The sequence below is a fragment of the Etheostoma spectabile genome, unplaced genomic scaffold (genome assembly GCF_008692095.1).
Source record: "Etheostoma spectabile isolate EspeVRDwgs_2016 unplaced genomic scaffold, UIUC_Espe_1.0 scaffold00003701, whole genome shotgun sequence".
Classification (NCBI taxonomy): Eukaryota; Metazoa; Chordata; class Actinopteri; order Perciformes; family Percidae; genus Etheostoma; species Etheostoma spectabile.
Genome location: NW_022603060.1, coordinates 39,898 through 59,367, shown reverse-complemented (window position 1 = coordinate 59,367; position 19,470 = coordinate 39,898). Strand labels below are relative to the sequence as shown.

At 40.9% G+C, this 19,470-nt stretch overlaps 1 protein-coding gene across 2 annotated transcripts; it reads left to right on the top strand.

Moving 5' to 3' along the window:
• The first annotated feature begins 1,287 nt into the window (after positions 1-1,287).
• On the top strand, positions 1,288-15,083 carry LOC116676736 (germ cell-specific gene 1-like protein). 2 transcript variants are annotated; one of them, XM_032507643.1, is made up of 8 exons: positions 1,288-1,480; positions 4,354-5,265; positions 8,475-8,669; positions 11,229-11,288; positions 11,617-11,775; positions 12,610-12,721; positions 13,122-13,378; positions 13,738-15,083. In XM_032507643.1, exons 2-8 carry the CDS (start codon positions 5,070-5,072, stop codon positions 13,881-13,883), a joined length of 1,125 nt encoding a protein of 374 aa, XP_032363534.1. In that variant the 5' UTR covers positions 1,288-1,480; positions 4,354-5,069; the 3' UTR covers positions 13,884-15,083. The 2 variants fall into 2 exon arrangements, with proteins under 2 accessions (XP_032363534.1, XP_032363533.1); XM_032507642.1 differs by having other exon boundaries at positions 13,122-15,083.
• The last annotated feature ends 4,387 nt before the right edge of the window (positions 15,084-19,470 follow it).

The window sequence follows — 19,470 nt, the reverse complement described above, 5'->3', positions numbered from 1 at the left end:
GAGACAATCCATCCACCTCACAGGTGTGGCATATGAAGATGCTGATTAGACAGCTTGATATTATTGCACAGGTGTGCCTTAGGCTGGCCACAATAAAGGCCACTCTAACAGGTGCAGCTTTACTGTATGGGGGGGGGGGGGGGGTTGAAAACCATCAGTATGATGATGATGAAGAATAAGAGCAGCTAAACTCCATGTAGGAGTGGATGAGTAAAACAAAGACAAGATTTTCACCCACAAGACCAGGGTTTTGTGTCCAGTTTGAAAATAAAAGTAAACAGCGAGATTTATTTAACTTTATGGAACAAAGAACTACGTCACATTCTCTGTAACATGCTGGAAGTTAAAGGTCCCATGGCATGAAAATGTCACTTTATGATTTTTTTTTTACATTAATATGCTTTCTCCCATTCTGCCTGCGATCCCCCAGTGGCTAGAAAGGGTGATAGGTGTAAACCGAGCTCTGGGTATCCTGCTCTGCCTTGAAAATGAAAGCTCAGATAGGCCGATCTGGAATCTTGCTCCTAATGAGGTCATAAGGGGAAAGGTTACCTCCCTTTTCTCTGCTTTGACCGCCCAGAGAATTTGACCCACCCATGAGAGAGAGACATCATGGCTTTCAAATGAGAAAAGTGGCAGTTGGTCAAGGCCGAGGATTACTACCGTTGAAGTGTGGGCGTTTTGTTTTATATCATTATCCTGACTAAACGTTTGACATATCTGTTCATTCCGCTGATCTTAACTTTTAGTCAAAATCATTCATAATTTATGTTTTTTTACGCCAAAAATTAGGTAATGTCATATAAATGAGATTTATTGACCAGGAATTCCAAAAAACAAGTGAAAAAGTAGTGTTAATAAGTATGTATCCTGCTGGTAGTAATGGGAAACCATTTTGAAATAAGCGCCAAAAGTAACTGTGTATTTTGACCCAGGAGGACAACACAAGGGTTAACTCAAGCAAGAAAACCTACAAAGTTTGAATAAACTGTTCCAAACATGCTGTGTTTTCCAGTCAGAGATTCAAACCAACCACTTTCAAGTAATGGGATTGCCTAAAGCCAGCTGCTGCTGTATACTGTACAGCTGTATACTGGTTTGTGTTATTAAGAAGGGTTGAAGTGTAGAGAGCAGCCCGGACCATGACACCATCACACTTATCTCAATCCAAGCTGTTCCACCGCCGTACCAGATTAATCACCATAGGAGCGAAGGTCACGAGGGTTATGAGTGAGAGGGGGGAAAGATGAAGAAAACTAGGAAGAGAAAGAGAAAGCTGTGGTTGAACTGACACTATGTAGAGCAAAGGGGAGGGAAAGTAACAGATGGACGGGAGGATTAGAGAAATCTGGGTGTGTTTCCGATGGAAACTCACCCAAGACGGAGGAGGGAGTGATGAGTGTGCGCAGAGGGAAAGGTGAAGGAAAACCGAATTCCTGTTCGAGGAAAGGTGAAGGAAACACAAAGCGTCTCAAACAAGGTGAGTCAAGATTTTTTTTTATTTTTTTTTTATTTCTATTTTGTTGCACGAGTGTAAGCTGATCAAAAGTTGAGCGTGAACAACAGCTGGAGATTTCCAATGAAGGCAAAGATTTCAGCCTTGTCATGCTGCGAGGAATACCGAAACATGGAAAGCAATAGGGTGTGTATTCTACTTGTAACAACTGTGAATCTCCCCTTGTTTAAGTGTGGATATATATTTATGGCTTTAGTGTCTCTGCTGTCAAATTTAGATCATTCAAAACACGCATGTACCCAACAAAACATCAAACTAAAATCGAAAAAAAATGATTGTTCAGTTAGCTGGGATAGTACACGGAGTTTGTGTCTCTAAACTGTTGGCCTGCATTAGTTAATCCGTCAACTGTTGTTAACATGGACCGGTGTGAGGAGACATTACGTCTTTAAATGTACAGTAGTTAAAACTGCTTTAGTGTACTGTACGGATTATAGTTCCATAAATCAGATGAGGGCTGTATGGGGGGCAAATAGCAGAAGATGAAAGGGGAATGACATCCTTCTGACATTATAAACTATAACTATATGTTTTTTAGATATTCTGGCTGTTTAGACTCTGCTCAGGTTGGTTGGAGTTTGATGGGAACTCAGACTACGTTTACACATGGGCGGCTATTTTCATAAACGGGTATTTCAACCTCGCCGTTTTCCAAAATAACATTGTGCACAGCTGTTAGTTTTCAGAAAAGTGTTCATTTACACATACCTGTGTATTCATGCCGTCAATAGCATGCCAAACCGGTAGGTGACAGCGTAACGAGAAGCTCAAGCCCATGTTAGCCAATCAGAATCCCGAAAATACAGCAACCAATCACTTCCTCTCGGTTCTCTTCCTCACTTCCTCGGCTGCTTAAACCTCCGTTTGTCTCAGTTTACAAGCAAACGCTGATTTCTAAAATCTCCTCTCTTGTTTCCTGAGGGGAATTCTCCGTTTGCGTGGAAATGAAGAGCACAAACAAAGGGAAATGTCTTAGTTTTTCAAAATAACCATGTGTGTGGAAACAGGGCCTCATTAGCCCTCCTGTTGTCCTCGGGTCAAATTTGACCCCTTTAAAAAATGTCTATATCTGAAATATGGGATTCCATACAACGCTCTTTGCAAATACAATTGATCACTTTCATTCCTGACTAAACTCATATGTTCGTTCCTCTGATCTTTTTAACTCAAATATTAGGTATAATTCTATATAAATGAGGGTTATCGACCATGAATTCCAAAAAGTAGTGTAAAACTAGTGGTAGTGAGGTGGAGTTAGTGAAAACTGAAAAAGTCTAAAAAAGGGACAAAAATTAACATTTTTGTTGGTTTTTGACTCAGGAGAACAACACAAGGGTTTAGGCAAAAATTCTTTCTACCAATAAGAATGATAAAGCTGTAATTTGTCCCGCCCTAACAAGTGCAACAACACTAACAGGGGACTCAGCAGGATGCCACTCAATCAGTCTAACCACACCCACACAGTCCTGTGAAGAGGTCCAATCAGCCGCGTTGATTGAAAACACCTGTTCAGGGTCTCTAAACTTTGAACACCTGCCGTAGTTTGCACTGATGCAGAAAAACAAAAAAGACAACGTTTTCGGGTTTAATGGATGTGAAAGTACTCCTCATGTATTAAAACTCTTTGACATATTTTCACTCAGCCTTAACCTGTTACTTAAATCCAAAATAAGCCCACAGTATGAAACATAACTGAGACTGGTATTTAAAAATCAAAACACTTCCTTCCTAAACACCTGTCTTAAACATCCTTTGAAAACCCCAAAATCAATTGTTTAAGATCAAGGTTAGTAAGGGAGATTTTGTCTCAGATGTTCCCCCTCCATTGATCTCAAGACATATTTGGATTCAATGCCCTTTGATTGCTCTTAGAGGTTTTATAGCATTTTAATAATTTTTTTTTAATCATTTTCAGAATCTTTTTTATACTTACATGTACTGTATTTTCTTGATATATTGCTGTTTTTACTTTGTGACCACATCCATATGATGACTTTGTACAGCACTTTGGTCAACTCTGGTTGTTTTTAGAGACATTTGACTTGACTTGACAAAACAAAGAATTCAGATTCAAGTTTTTTGACTAGCGACCATGTTAACACGATTTTGAAGTAACAGCATACAAGAATGACAAAGTAATGTGAAACATCCATAACTTGAACAAAGACTTCCATCAAAGACACCTTGGGCCCTGTTGTAATGATCAACGTGCACGGGGAAGGTGCGTTTAGGGCGTGTCCACATCCACTTTTGCTAGTTTGACGGTGGGAAAAAGGGTCCATGCGCCAGGCGCATGCTTCAAAAGGGTTGTAACCAATCAGAGTGTCTTCTACCATTCTCTTTAACAGCCAGGTGTGTTTGTACTTTGGCACATTGCTGTTATGATGGAGGATTAGCATCTTTTTGCATGTGTGTGTACTGCTGTGCTTCCCTGTGTGTGTGTAACAAGCACAGCGTGCGCGCCATGCATAAGTCTAGGTGCATTTGACTAATTTGCTGTTAAAACAACAATGATTGTTTTTTAAATGCTATTGACTCTAAACCAGGTTTTTGTTGGTCAATGGCATGATCACTTCCTGCTGCCTCAAGACAGCAACATGCCAATAATTCACCTGAACACACCTCCTTGTAAGACCAGCACACCCATGGGTGCAGGTGCATTTGCTATTAAAACAATGTGGGCGCTGGACGGGAAATTAACAACTGCGTTGATCTTAAAATAGCAAAGACATTTGCGTCGGGTTTTGGGCTGCGTCAGATGCAAGAAAGGGCCCGATGACTAAACCTTTGATCTCTTAATCCAGATACCTGTCTCTGTCTCCCTTCTTTACCTTTAGGTGGTCGTGCAGACAAAGAAAGCGTAAGAGCCACTTGGCAACAATCTCATTCACCTAACCCTGCAAGATTACCAGGCTCAAAGGTAGGCCTCAGAAACCAGACTAATCTCCTTGGGAGCTAGATCCTTCCTGGAAAGGTGGAGGAGCAGGTTGAAGAACATGTCTGAGACGTGATGGCAGTGGAAACATGGGGTAGAGTCGCAGCTCAGTGAGAAGAAATGTGTGGAGTCAAACGAGTGGCCTGGCTCGTGCCGTAACCTCAAGAAGAAAGGAACTTAAATCTGATGAACTACTTTGCTGAAACTGGAAGAGGAAGAGAGTTGGAGTTCCTCCTGCAACCTCTTGCCTTCACATCTGTCTCTTTCTTACTCGCTGGCGGGGATTAAGTCCCAGCACTTCATCTTTCTCCACTCCACTGTCCTCTGACCTCCGCTCATCGACTGTTCTCCTTCCTCGAGCCCCCGCCCTCCCTCCATCTCTCCACCTCTGACCGTTGTTCCACTTTAATCCCCTCTCCTCGCTTCCTCTCTCTGTTCTCCATTTCATCCTCCATGAATCAATCTCAGTCGCCACCCGCTCCTCTCATCCTCATCCTGATTGGTCAACAGGACCTGCCGGCCATCTTTGAACCGGGACCGACCCCCTCAAAGTGAAGCACAATCCCACTCCCTGGTCCCATCTCATTTCTCTGTGCTCCTTCGAGTCCAGAAGCAACAATGCTGGAGAACATGTCCAGACGTAACCGCTCCCTGCTGTCACTTACCCTCACCTCATTGGCCCTCACCCTGTCCGTCTGGGCCTTCTGCACCTCCTATTGGTGCGAGGGAACACACAAGGTGGTGAAGCCTCTCTGCCTGTCACCTGTCAAGTTGAAGAACTGCGGGCAGAACAACAGCCAGCCGTACACCACAGGTGAGGCCGGGAAATAAATTCCGGTAAAATTTTGGTAAGGCTGCCCTCTGGTGTTGAGTGTCGATGCACCAGATACTGACAAATGCCCAATAGGCATTGATTCTGGGTTACATTTAATATAAAAGTAAAGTATTTTTACACATCTGGATTGCACGCAACAATTGTTTCAACAGCATCTCAATGTTCATATTTCAACCTATTGCTTCACATCAAAATTGATCATAAAAATGGTCATTCATACCACCAGTAACCAACTGCAGACAAGTTGGACGTGAGACATATACATGTATTTTTGGCTGGCAAATCACCAAAACAAGGTTTTGGCCAAGAAAAGTCCAACACCACATGTATTCATTTGTACTTCCATCATGTTTTTAGTGCTGTTTATCCATTGGTGTGGGGGGGGGGGGGGGGCATGTCATAACAGGGGGCCAGGGTGTCCTCCCACAGGGAAGTTTTGAGTATCAAAAACTTATTTTCCTGTATTCGGATACATTTTTATGCACTGATTTACGGGGGAAATACCTTTTTTTTTAGCCTATGTGAAGAAGAAAAACACAGATGACAATTCAAAATATATCAAAAATGTAATGAAAGTATGCCGTTTGTGGGCATTTTTTTGTGATCAAATATTTATTTTTATATTTTATTACAAAAAAATGTAAACATGACGTTCACGAACAGTTACAAACAACCCACTGGGACATTTTGAAGTGCTTTCGTAGTGGGTACTGCGCATACCTGCGTATCAAGTAGACTACACTGATGTGTTTATCTAAATTATTTGCAGGAAACGTCAACAACCGTCAATTAGATTTGGTGGAAAGTTTGGACGTGGGTGTAAGCACAGTGTAAATGTAAATGTAAATGTGCTGTATTTATATAGCGCTTTTCCAGTCTTAACAACTGCTCAAAGCGCTTTTACATCTACAGGAAACATTCACCACTCACACACATTCATACACTGTGGCCAGGGCTGCCGTACAAGGTGCCACCTGCTCATCAGATAAACACTCACACACATTCACACTCCGATGCACAGCACCGGGGGCAACTCGGGGTTCAGTGTCTTGCCCAAGGACACTTCGACAATGACTGCAGGGGCAGGGATCGAACCACCAACCTTCCGATTGGCAGGCAACCGCTCTACCACTGAGCCACAGCCGCCCGTGTGGATCCAGTAACTTTTTACTCCTGCACTGGCAGATGTATCCTATAGGCTACTTGTGTTTATCCCGATGCTGGTTGATTTCTGAGTATTCACCAAAACTCATAACAAAACAACTCAAAAACCTACTGCTAATTAACTAGGAGGACATACACAACTCCTCTCCATCCACTTTCAATTGGCACATAAAATGAACTAAACAGGGGAAATAGGCAAAAAGACATGCAGGAAAAAAAGACATGCAGGCGGATTTGGAACATCAAGGATATATATATATAGACTACTTAGTTAATGACTTTAGTGCACTGAATTCCCAACTTTCACAACAGCTTATTTGTATTATTTGTGTCACAGTTACAACAGCCATATCAAATAAGTCTGATCATGTTTTCCCCAGGAAATAAGCAAGAACAATCCAAACAAATGCCACTTTACATTACCTGTTGCACATTAAAACCACATTATTACCATATTCATTTTTACTTTTCCCTTATGTATCTGTCTTTATTGAGTTTATTATATAAAGTGCTATATGAATAATAGTATTATTATTATTATTATTGTTTATCCATTTTTTAAATGAAGCCCAAAATCTAAAATGAAAAATCCACAAACATCATGTTTTACACAAAGGAACATGTATTTTAGACATGTAGAGTATATACAGTATATGTATAGTTACTGTCTGACCTGTATGTGTCTGCCTGTTTACACAAAATTATATTTGATATTTCACTTCTAAGAACATCTCACAGGGAACATACATCATTTTGATAATGTAGGAAAATATTTCCAGAAAGAGTAAAAACTAATCTACTGCAGTGTTTTTATGGCATCCATGCAATATTTTTTTTTGCACCTCATATTTAAGTATTTTACACTTGACTTGACTGGCAGAGATTCCCTTAATCCCAGCTTTGTTTGCTAATCTCAGAACTTTGTATCTGCAACTGCATGTTATCTGGATTCCCTGACCCGCTGTCTTATCTCTCGGCACTAAGCCTATTTGTTTCCATGTAGTATTCAATTTTCCCTCTGTAGAAAATGACAGATTACCTCAAGAACAGTGTTTCAAGGCAGGATTGTGTTACACTCCGTGATCCACTAGAAACCCCTTGTAGGATTGATGTCAGGGTTTCTTGGCATGTTGGCATTACAACCGATCCCAAACTGCATACAGGAAAATATTTCATTTTTAAACATCTTTTTTTCTCCTCTTTTTGCTCTCTCTAACTTTTTAATGCTTGTTTTTAAGATTTTGAGTGGGTTAGCGCCTTCTTGTTTAATACAGCTTCTGCATGTTCACATTCCTGTTGAAGCACTGAGGTCAGCCAATCAGATGCTCCTCAATGTTTTCCGGATCCAGGTTCAAAATTAAAAGGTGGACAAGCCTTTTCCATAGCTGCTGAAAATTTGGAATGGTTTACCTATTCAAATAAGAACTGAAGCGTCTGCTTGAAATGTCCAGTCCTTGCTTAAGAACCACTTCTCTTCCAGTTCAGTTTTGACACCTCGACCTTTTCTATTGTTGATGTAGGCTAGGTTTGGGTTGAAACATAGCACAAATGGACCATTGATTAAAATAACACTTAAAAACTTGAAAAGCAATTAAAAAAGGCATAAAGGTTTTATAAAAAAAAAAAGAGATTAAAGGAGCCACTGGACAGGGCAGTCAGCAGGAGTTATGTTCCTTTAAAAAAAAAAATAATGAAAATAAATGACATTTGAAAGATGATAAGTGCATATTAAATAGAATAAGGGCTGGGGTTATATCTATATGTTGGCAAAGGGTTAGGGTGTATATATATAGATGTGTGTATGTAGGCCTAGAGTTAGGGTTATATATAAATGTAGGCCTGGGGCTAGTGTTTGTTTATTTTATTAATTTTGGCTTTTTGAGCTTGTTAAGCACTTTGGTCAACCATGGTTGTTTTTAAAAGTAATATATATAAATAAATTGGAACTTGAACTCTACTTTCTGCACCTTTGGATACATTTCCCTCCTGTTTCCATTCCTTCATTTTTTCTTTACTCCAACCAGAGGCGCCCACCCCGGACCCGAGGCAACCTCCCACCAACGTGACGCTCTCTCCGCTGCAGAAGGAGGAGCTGGCCCGGACAAAGAGAAAGCAGCTGGCCAACGCCGTCCACTACATCTGGGAGACGGGCGAGGATAAGTACATGCTGCGCTACTTCCACACCGGCTTCTGGCTCTCCTGTGAGAAGCACAATGAAGGTTTGTGATGAACAGGACACGAGCCCTGTGGTTAAACCACTGAGTTTCTGATCAAAGGTGCATACTTTCATTACAAGTAAAAGTCCTGCATTCAAAATGGGCAAAGCATATGCAAATGTACTTGAAGTATCCAAAGTAAAAGTACTAGTTTTGTTAATATATATATTATACAATTAGATTGTTAATTCTTATCAGGCATCAATCTGTAAGCAGCGTTTTACTGTTGCTCTGGATAGAGCTAGTTTGATATCCAGTTTGCTAGTGTTGGCCAGTGGTTCCCAACATAGCGGTCCCCTCATGGGGTCACAAGATTTTTGGGTGTCATGGGATGGTTGATGGAGTAGAGAACGGGAAAATGCAAAGTTCTACAAGTGTGTTACAATAACAATTACTTTACTTGAATTACATCTAACCCTAACCCTTTCATATATTTATGTAACCAGTAACCATTTGGTGGAGTAAAAAGTAAAATTCTAAGTATAAAGTACAAGTATCTTGAATTTGTACTCAACTCCAGTGCTTGATAATGTAATTAGTTAATTTCCACCACTGAATTTTATGATGAACCCTTCCCCGCTATGTCCTTATTGTTTATTCAAAAACATCCACACTAACTTTGCACAAAAGGGGCACAGTAAACCGGTTATCCCAAGACTAAACAGCAGGTATTTTAATGTGACATTAACACTTTGTGTTTTATTATTTTCACCTGTCATATGGATTGAATGAACGGTCTACTTTGGCAACAGAGACAGGATCCGAAATCAGCAGAATTATTGTGGCTGCCAATAAGAATGTGTTTTAGTCAAAATAGATTATTTACAGTTAAGCCTCTCATCAGTAATCACTAAGGAGGATAATTTGTACATGCCTGGGTTATTGTATCTACAGAAATACAGTAAATACAGTAACTGTGTGGTACTGGTCTAGACTGCAGGTTTGCACTGCATGGATGTCTCTTTATAGGAATACAGGCTTTTTGTCATTCCCTTCTTTATTTTAAATGCTCTTTCTGCTATTCCAAATATCAGGTTTTTATTGTTTGATGCTACGACATCATCTCCTACCCAGAGAACTCCAAGAATCAAACCTCATCAAACCTTCTTCAGTCAATGCTGCTCGTTGGTTTACAGCTGTTCTTTAATTCGGATCACAATATCTTATGACCGTGGGTATTAAAGGGCAGGTGATCCATGATTCAGACCCTCCTCCAAACTAGCACACAGTATGTGAGAAAGCATGCACAGAGCAAGCTTAGGTACCTTGAAAATAAAATGCAATCACTGGCCTGTGTTGTTCCACCAGAGGACACTGTGATTGCTAGATATTTCAGCAGTTTGACCTTTTTATTCTTCCTCCCCTGGGAATGTGAACTACTGAGCTTAAATCAACTATATTTATTAGATTTTAAGGATTTATAATGAGTATACAATAGAAGTACAGTTTCAGCATTTGCAAGAGATTACTTATGTCGCCCTGCCCCCAACAAACTGCAGTTGCACAACTCTAATCCTTGTGCTTTTATTATGGCCGAGGCTTTAAAGACAGACATATGCTTTGCCTTGATGATGGTTGATACTTAATTCTAATAAGATTCAACAAAACCTTTTGATAATAATTAGCGTCCGTTATATTCAAGCCGTCGCCAAATGAGTTGCTGCAACGCTAATTAAGACTATCAGCTCCTCACAGCGCTCTCTGGATTTCTCAGTATGACTATGTTCAGAAGATTGTGTTGTCCGGTGACTTTCCCGCGCAGAAACTCAAGTGAAGATAGTGACTCTTCTGAAGAGTTCGTGTTTTTTTAATCCTCCGTGTCCTCCTTGGCTACTAGCGACTATGTGGAGGAAGGGTGGGGGTGGTGCGTGGTCCCGGAAGGCTTGTGTCATGTGGACGCACCAACAGTTTTGTTGTCATTACTTAGAATTCCTCATGGGGGCGACAGAAACTACGCACTATAGCTTTAAAGTGCTTACATTACTGTATGCTTTTTGGCTTTTTCCCTTACCTTTATTGTGTTATATATCTTTTTTGTGCATATTATGGGATTTCAAAGTGAAAAAGCCTTAAGTCCCCCCCCCCCCCCAAAGGGACTTGTCTCAAACAGAAAACACTTCACAACCTGTTCCAAACAGCTCCATGTAGTCCAGCCTTTACTTCCGTGACGAACGCACGTTACTTGGTAACACACGTTATAATGCTCGCCTAGCTGCTCATACTCTGCTTCTGACTGGCTAGCAGTCCCTACCTAGCTGCATATGTGTGACTCCAAACAACGATGGAACAGAAGTGGGATGCCACTCTGTAGCAAAAACAGAGAGCTCAAAACACAGGGTGAAAAGAAGAGCTGCAGCAATGTGCAGAACAACAAAAACATTAATATATTATATTATAATATTGAAAATGAAACTGTGTAAACCTATTCTGATATAACATCTAAATACATTTATGAACCTGAAAATGAGCAGAATATGAGCACTTTAAAGACCGAAATCTAGCATTTTAGTACAATAACTACGGGATGTCGATACATGAACTCTGTTGTGATTGTTCTTCCAGGTAAGGATCAGGAGGAAAAGTGTCGCAGCTTCATTGAGCTGACGCCAGGAGAAACACAAGGTCGGTGACAGAAAACATAAAAAAAGTATAACTTGTTTAACATTTCCATCCCGACAGCCAGACATCTAATCAACAGCAAAGATTAAATTACTCAGTGTCAAATCCTCGCTTTTTTTTGGCTTGAATTAAGTTTCTAAGTAGGTTCATTTAAAGTTTTCTTTTCCCATAGGTGTCCCTTTTAATCAGTTTCCATCCTCACAGCCAGACATCTCATCAGCCGCAATTATAATTTTTTTTTTTTTTTTAATTACTCAGGGTCAAATCCTTGCTTTTATTGGCCTAAACAAAGTTTTTGAGAACTCATAAAAGGTTTTTTTTTTTCCTACAGGTGTCCTCTGGCTTTCAGTCATCAGTGAGTTTATGTACATCAGTCTTCTGGCCTTAGGCTTCCTGCTCATGTGTGTGGAAGTGATTTGCCTCTGTGCCAAGAGGGAGATGAACGCCCTCAAGATCAATGCCTACGCCGCCATGTGCACTGTCCTCTCAGGTGAGGAGGGGGGGGGGGATGACGACACTTTGTGCTGAGTTGTTATAAAGAGGAGGAGAGGAGTCCCTCCCCTTCCGGTGGACCGCAATGGGACAGTTAATTAAAGTATGTACTGTAGTGAACGAGGAGCTTAGTTATTTTTGATCCCGTTGATATCCCATGATGTGATGTTAGTCAATTTTCCAAGTCCAGAAAAGTTTCAGTTTGTCTTAAAACAGTACAGTATAAGAATGTGAAAGTACAGTACGTAATTAGAAAGACGACTCACTTCAAAGTTGCATCGGTTATGTCTTGCTGAAGCTACGGTGTTTGTGTGTTTTGTACCAGGATTTAGAGTTACTCACATTACCCACAGATTTTCCTCTTTCTTTTGCAAAATTATCTTTTAAAATGGACAAACATGTGTGATTCATTGCTCAATTCAAACGGGATCCAAAAATAAAGTGTCTCTCACCATTCACTACTGTACACATTTATTCAGAATTAACGTCTCATGAGGTCTATCAGAAGGGGAAGGGACTTCCTCTCTCTACAAAATGTCACTCTTTAACTTGTGATTGTACACAGCCCCAAAAACCATTGATGGTAGTTGTTTAAATTATGAGTACTAAAGTGATCACTTAACTGCGCCCAGGTATTCATCATTCTTGTCTTTGAGTAAAGTGATGATAAATGCTAAATAGTTCCTTAATTTCCTCTTATGTAAATACTTTCAAATGTTCTTTATTCCTGCCCCTGTCTTTCATCGCTTATTGTTTTCTCCAAAATGATCAGACTTATCCTCTCTTCTTTTTCTCTTTTTAACTTTCTCTCTGTCTTTTCTTCTTCTACCAGGTTTGATGGGGATGGTAGCACACATGATGTACACCACAGTGTTTCAGATGACCGTGAGCATCGGGCCCAAAGACTGGAGGCCACAGACCTGGGACTACGGATGGTCTTTTGCGTGAGTTTGTTTCAAGTTAACCATTCTGGTTAACAATCTGATTTACGGCTTGGTCACAAACTTTTAATTTAGCAGCAAAAGCAATTCATTCATTCAAAAGGTTTTGCTCTCAGGGTGAAATTGTTCACATTAATTTGAGCCGTTTTGAGAGCCGTAAAGTCCAAACTTCATTATCAAAAATCATTATCTGTGTTGCACCATCGTTTTAATTAATTTGCCTGAGTATCAACTGCATCCCAACTTCAAGCACAGTTTTGAGACAACAACAAGACTGGATTTCACTACGTCACCAAACTTCTAGCACCTAATACATCAATGACTCGTGGATGCACTTTGCTGTGCCACTCCGGGGGTCGTGACCGGCCTGACCTGTTCTCCCAACTCTTTCCTCCCTCCCCAGCATGGCGTGGCTATCGTTCAGCTGCTGCATGGCGGCCGCCGTGGCCACGCTCAACTCCTACACCAAGACCCTCATCGAGATGAAGCACCGCGCCCGGCTGAGGCTGGAGGAGGTGCGCGCCGCTTCCTGCGCCCCCTCCTACGAGGAGGTCGTTCGAGCCGGCAGTGGAGGCGTCTACTCGGTCAGTCAGCTGATTCAGCTCGGCCAGCAGGGGGCGTTCATGGACCCGCTGTGGCCCCGAGGAATGGGACCAGCGGTCGGCCCTCTGGCGTGCGGCGCTGGGGGAGCGCTGCTTATTAGTGGAGGGGGAATCGGAGTGGGAGGAATGGGAGCCGTTGGGATGGGAATGGGAGGAGTTGGAGTGGGAGGGAATGTTGTTGGAATGGGAGGACTGGGAATGGGAGCAGTAGGAGGAGTTGGAGTTGGGGGAATGGAGGACTGGAAATAGGAGCAGTAGGAGGAGCTGGGGGAATGGGAGGACTTGGAATGGGAGCAGTAGGAGGAGTTGGGGGAATGGGGGTAGGAGTAGTTGGTGTTGGGGGAAATGGAGTTGGAATGGGAGCAGTAGGAGGAGTTAGGGGAATGGGTTTGGAAACGATGGGGGGAGTGGGAGGATGTGGAATGGGAGGTGGGCGGCTGGTGGACCCTCATGGTATGGTGGTGGTGGAGGGATGTGGCGCTGAAGGATGCGAAGACTGTGAGCGGGAGATGGACGAGATAGATTACGCTCTGCAGGAGGAGAGAGAGGACTCGCTCTGCTGAGACTTTAGGGGGCCAGGGACTGTGACGATATCTGATCGGGATTGGCTCCCCACATTGCACATGAAACTGCATTCCGAGATTACGAGATTTGAACAAATACCTCCAGAAATATTCTTTTTTTTTTTTGTATATGTGCAGTTTCAAATGATAATTATAGCATTTTTTTAGTCACACACAGTGGTCATTTCAAGCTGGGATTCAAATTGGGGACAAAAAGACATACGCACAGACTCACAGCTCCAATGGACTGTTGGTTCATCACATTGTTACAGCTAACGAGTTAGCAGAGATTGTCCAGCAGACTCGGGGCAACACTATCGTCCCATTGCAAACCTCTGCTTTTATGAGGAAGGTTGGAGCGGTGAGACTCGGACATCTATGTGCAGCAGAAGAACCAAAACAACTGGCTGAAAGAGGCCAAATGCTGCATTGAGTCTTGAGTCTCATTAACTTAAACAATTATGCAACTTATTTTGGACAATGACTTTGCTGCTGATGTGGACTTCTGGTCAACATGCAGTAGCACCCGTGCACCCCTGTAAATGTTCTGAAACTCCTTTCCTATCATTTTAAGTTTGTATTTATTACAGACTTTTGCCGGTGGAATGACAATTAGACCAGAAGACAAAAAGTATATGATATGTTTAAAATATTGCCACTTTTTTTTAACAAAAAAATATAGTTTCATGTAAATATTTAAAACATGTTAAAAGGACCAAAAGTCAATAATGTGTTCTTTGTCTATATCTGTGTCTGCTGTGATTTAATAATCTTTTAAAAATCCGGTTGATGCTTAATTAGACTCAGAATTTTTAATAATGTCTAGGAGTGGTTGTTCTTTATGTTAAAAGTAAATCAAAAAAATCTGCTTTTTCAGGCTGGATGTAAACAGAACACAGAGAACAAAACAACGGAAATTTGTTTTGTGATGCTATGAAATGACGATTATCCTCCAGGAAAATGTTGCTAAAGTCGGATCAGAAAAACTTGTGTTTTCTCTACTCGTGTAAATACAGCCTTAGAGTGACTTCTTCAGGGATTGCATGTCGTTTTATGACTTACAAGATGTGTAAGAGGATGTGAGATTGTTTGAGTGTCAACGCAAAAGGTTTGATAAGTCTATGGCATTAATGGAGGAATGGATGAAAATCCCCCTCACCCCCAGTATAAGGTGATGTAATAAAAACAAACCATATTGTCTCATGATGTCTTATCAATACACAGATTCCATAATCATGTAATCATCACCTTTATGTTGAGACAATAATGATGAATCACATCAAAATGTGTCAAAATAAAATTGTAATAGAACATGATATTCAGGTGATTTCGAAAAGCATGTCAACCAGTTTTAGCTTTTTCAAAACGTTAAAATGGGGTTAGCTTGTTTTGGGAATCCAAGGTTTTACAAGTAAAACTCCTGTTCATTTCTCTCATAGAAAATATCTAGACTCAGATGCCCATGAAACTCTCACAGTTAAATCATCAGTTTGAACATTGATAAACTGCTTTGATTAGTTCAAAATTGAAAAGGCGCAAGACGTGTGCACAAGATTGTAGGGAATACTCTGAAGGAGCAATGTGGAAACAACTGATGTGTTATCATATGTCTGGTACTTTGCCAGGTATGTCAATCTGTAGCAAGATGTGTGTAGTTGAGATCAAAATAAAGGCAGTGTTCAAAGATGGGTTTGATCCGACAAAGGGTGCCGCAAGTAGGGGGGGAAGAATTAAAGGCCCCTTCACTTCCCGCCCCTGGCCTGATTTGGCGTTGTGACTAGTGTGATCCCATCGCAAGATGGTCTGTGGTTTGCATCTATTTAATTCAATTTTATTTATAGTATCAAATCAAGACCCAACCATTCCAAAAATTGTATTACTTAGACTTAAGACTCTTTACAACCCAGACAAATACCAAGAACAAAACATTATCCGGATTTGTTTTACCTGCATCCTTGTGTGCATGTGACCTAAATTTGTATATCCAGTAATTCTGTGTTTATCTACAAAGGAAAAGCCAGAATTAAAGATTACAGCAACAGAGAGATTTGGACATTAAGACAGATGCTTTCAAGTACTGGACAGAAGATTATGTCAATAATCTCCCCAGTCAGGGAAATCTGAGATAAAGACTGAGATGGAGAGCAAGAGATTGACATTATATAGGCAGCGAGGCAGAGATAAACGGGGATGTCAGGTCAACGAGCAGTATGCTGAAAGTAATTAAAAATATAAACTAAGTTGAATTATACAACAGTTTATGTAAGATTCAAAACAACCCCATGAACATGCAGCGGTTAGTTCATTTATCCATTCAGTATTGGTCACCTTGTTAGTTAAACTGCGTGCATTCTGCCGTTTTACATTTTTTATTTTGAAAATTCTAAGGCTGTTGCAGCTTCCATTTGACATAAAATGTTTGTGATTCTCAATTATAAGTTTATTTGCATATTTATATTGGTTACACAATTTGTTTTATACCCACGATTAATTTCTAACGAGTTTCATTTTTCTAATTAACCAAACAGAAATTATTAAACACATTACGTGTGACAGCACTAAATGGTGCAATCGAATTTCACAATCATGATGCACGTAAACATGTTGATAGCTGGCTATGCAATACGTTAAGATGGGGATAAAGGCAGCCTATTGTAAAGTGTCCTGCACCAGTACGTCTTGCTGATGTGAAGTTAACTCTGCTGTCTGTCGTTCATCAGGAAAGCTCTGTGAGCTTTTTGCATTTCTCGAGAGACTTAGCCCTCTTTTCTTTTACTTTTTCAGATCCATCTTTCTCCTTAAGTTTTCTGCTAGTCATTCTGCTGGCGACTTGATTTCACCCTGCAGCTCAGGCTGGAAAACTGTACGTTTTTCTGTCCCGACCTGCTCCCGTCACTGATCAGCGTCTGCGGCCGGGGACCAATCACAAACTGGCCAGTAGGCCGACTCTTCTTCTCTTGTTTGTGATCGTGCTAGCGCCCCTGCTGTTGGCTGCTTGTATTGCTTTGTTAGACTTTATTTTGTGTCGACGGCCGTCTGTTCTGGGCTTTTCCAGAACGCACAGATTGTCAGTCCATCTCTTCTTTATTAATCTACAGACCCCACGGGGAAAATTGCTCACAATCAGAGCTGTGCGGAATGAGGATTATCCTTTGGACAACAGTTTTTTTAATGTAATCACAGGTTAGAGATTAACCTGTGACATCAGTGTTATTAAGAAGCGGGTTGTCTGAAGCACATTTAGACCAATGGCATTTGCAACTGTGGAAAGGGGGATTGGTTATATACAGTGGACAGAGTTGATGCACCGTAGTTATGGACCCAAGCACAGTTCTTTTGTGCTGTTCGTGGACACGCTTGCAGTAGGAAACTCAATGTTGGGTCACCACTTTGGTCCAGGCTGAAATATATTCAACTCTTGGATAGATTGCCATAAATTTTGTACAGGCATTTGAGGTTACCAGAATAATCTCAATAATTTTGGTGATGATCTGATGAAGTGCCACCATGAGGTTTACATTTGATTTGAGTCAAATTTCTTGACAACTATTGGGCGGTATTTTAATGCTATAGTGTGCACAACTATATGATATTAAAGGACTTCCGTTACATTCTAGCCATTGCCAAATAAGTTGATACAAAGCTGGTCTTTATTGATTTTTTAATTCGTTTCATTTCTGGGATTGTTTAGTTATGTCCGTTACCTTCCACTTTCTTTGTGTTGGCATTTCAAACTATGGTCGTTTTATGCGGACTATGGTTACCTGGTCCTCAGACTTCTGCAGGGTAAATCCAGACAGTTTGCTAGACTATCTGTCCAATCAGAGTTTTCTGTTGTGCAACTCAAACAACATCCAAACAACCCTTTGAATGTGTACGTTTCACCAAAACGGTCACATCCAGCTCCCACTCTTATTTTGTTTTCTGTTTGTTTTTATGGACTTCCTGTTTTCTTTTGAAATTCATTGTTTCTCTACATTTCTGGTCACTTGTCTTCCTGTCTTTGTTTCCCACCTTTTATGATTACCTGTCCCCGCCCTAATGTGATTCATCTGTGTGTAGTTGTCTTCCCATGCCCTGTGTATAAATACCCAACACCCCCCCGTTGTTTCACTTGTTCCCGGCCATATTGTTGTAGCGCCTCGTGTGTCTCACTGTCGAATGTTTATCCAAGTGTTTGTTCCCAGTGTTACCAGACCTTTTGTTTGTACTCTTGTACTATCAGCAAAGGCTTTTGTCATGTGGAGGCAACAACAGTGTTGTTCTCATAACTTGGAATTCCTCATGGAGGAAACAGAAACTACGCACTATAACTTTAAAGGTCCATTATGTTTTTCAAAATCGGTGTTGCCCGTTCACAAACTTGTCATTTTTCATAAATATTTACAACCATCATCAATTCCAAGTATTCCTTTCGGCTTAAAATTTTACATTTGCATTCACATGAACTGAGGTAGACACTCCATATTCATGTGCCATCTTGAAATATGTTAGCCGGTAAGGGACATACAGGACCAACTGCTCCGCCTTTTATGTAATGCTGTCATATGATTGTCACGTGCTGTGTTGTGTTATGTGTATTCTCTGCAGGTGTGTGGGATTCTCTGCAGGTGTGTGCTGCTGATGACAGGCCAGCAGCTGAGGCTTAAGAGAGGCCAGCAAGGCTGTGTGCAGAAGAAGCTTCTGTGGAAGCCGGCGTAGATTGGGCAGCGAGGTGCTGGGAGCGTCTGTGTGACCTCTGAATCAAACTTGTGATACCTGTGCCTATTTTCGTCTTCCTTTTGAAGATTGTTTTAAGTTACCTTGTGTTGTGCGGGCACAATAAAATTGCCTTATTTACCGTTTGTCTTCTGTCCTGAGTTTATTATTTTAAAGTTTGCGTCCTCCATCCCTGGACTACTTTGGGTCGTAACAATGATAAACTCTCAGGTGCGGCTAATGGGGATTTTCATTTGAAGAAGGAAAACATCAGCATGTTCAACCCTGGCTCCCAAAATTTCCCGCAAATGCAACAAAATTGCATTTAATTATGTTTCGAGGGAACTATATTATGTTTGGCGTATCACGATTATGTTTTGAATCAAAGTCCATGGACGTCTACAAAGGTAGGAGGAGACTGCTGTCCGTGTTCTGTGTCAAAGCAAAAGTCAACGTTGGCTTGTGTACGTAAAATACTTAACTTCTGTACGTACCTCAAATAATGTAATAAATGGGCTTTTTTTAAAAAATCCAAACCATGATCATTTTCTAACCTCATTTCATGACATTAACCACATGTTAAAATGTCCAACTATGTTGGATGCTGGAAAATACTCAAAACATAATTGAGAATGCAGTTTCATTGTATGGGAAATTCACTTTTAAGAGATGTTAGTATTGTCATCATGAGCATGATGTTAGCATTCAGCCCAAACTCCAGTTCAGCTGCACAAAGCCACTAACAAGGCTTTAACTTCTTCCTTCTTCTTTTAGAGTTCTGATGATTCGTTACCACAACCCGACACTTCTTAACACAATACTGACACACAGTCCCACAATCCTAGTTTTTATTACCATTAACACTATAGACAACATAGAAGAATGAAAA

Coding starts and splice junctions, on each gene's coding strand:
- LOC116676736 (XM_032507642.1), top strand. CDS start 5,070: ATGCTGGAGAACATGTCCAGACGTAACCGCTCCCTGCTGTCACTTACC. Junction 11,289..11,616: donor GACGCCAGGAGAAACACAAG/GTCGGTGACAGA, acceptor TTTTTCCTACAG/GTGTCCTCTGGCTTTCAGTC. Junction 11,776..12,609: donor CATGTGCACTGTCCTCTCAG/GTGAGGAGGGGG, acceptor TTCTTCTACCAG/GTTTGATGGGGATGGTAGCA.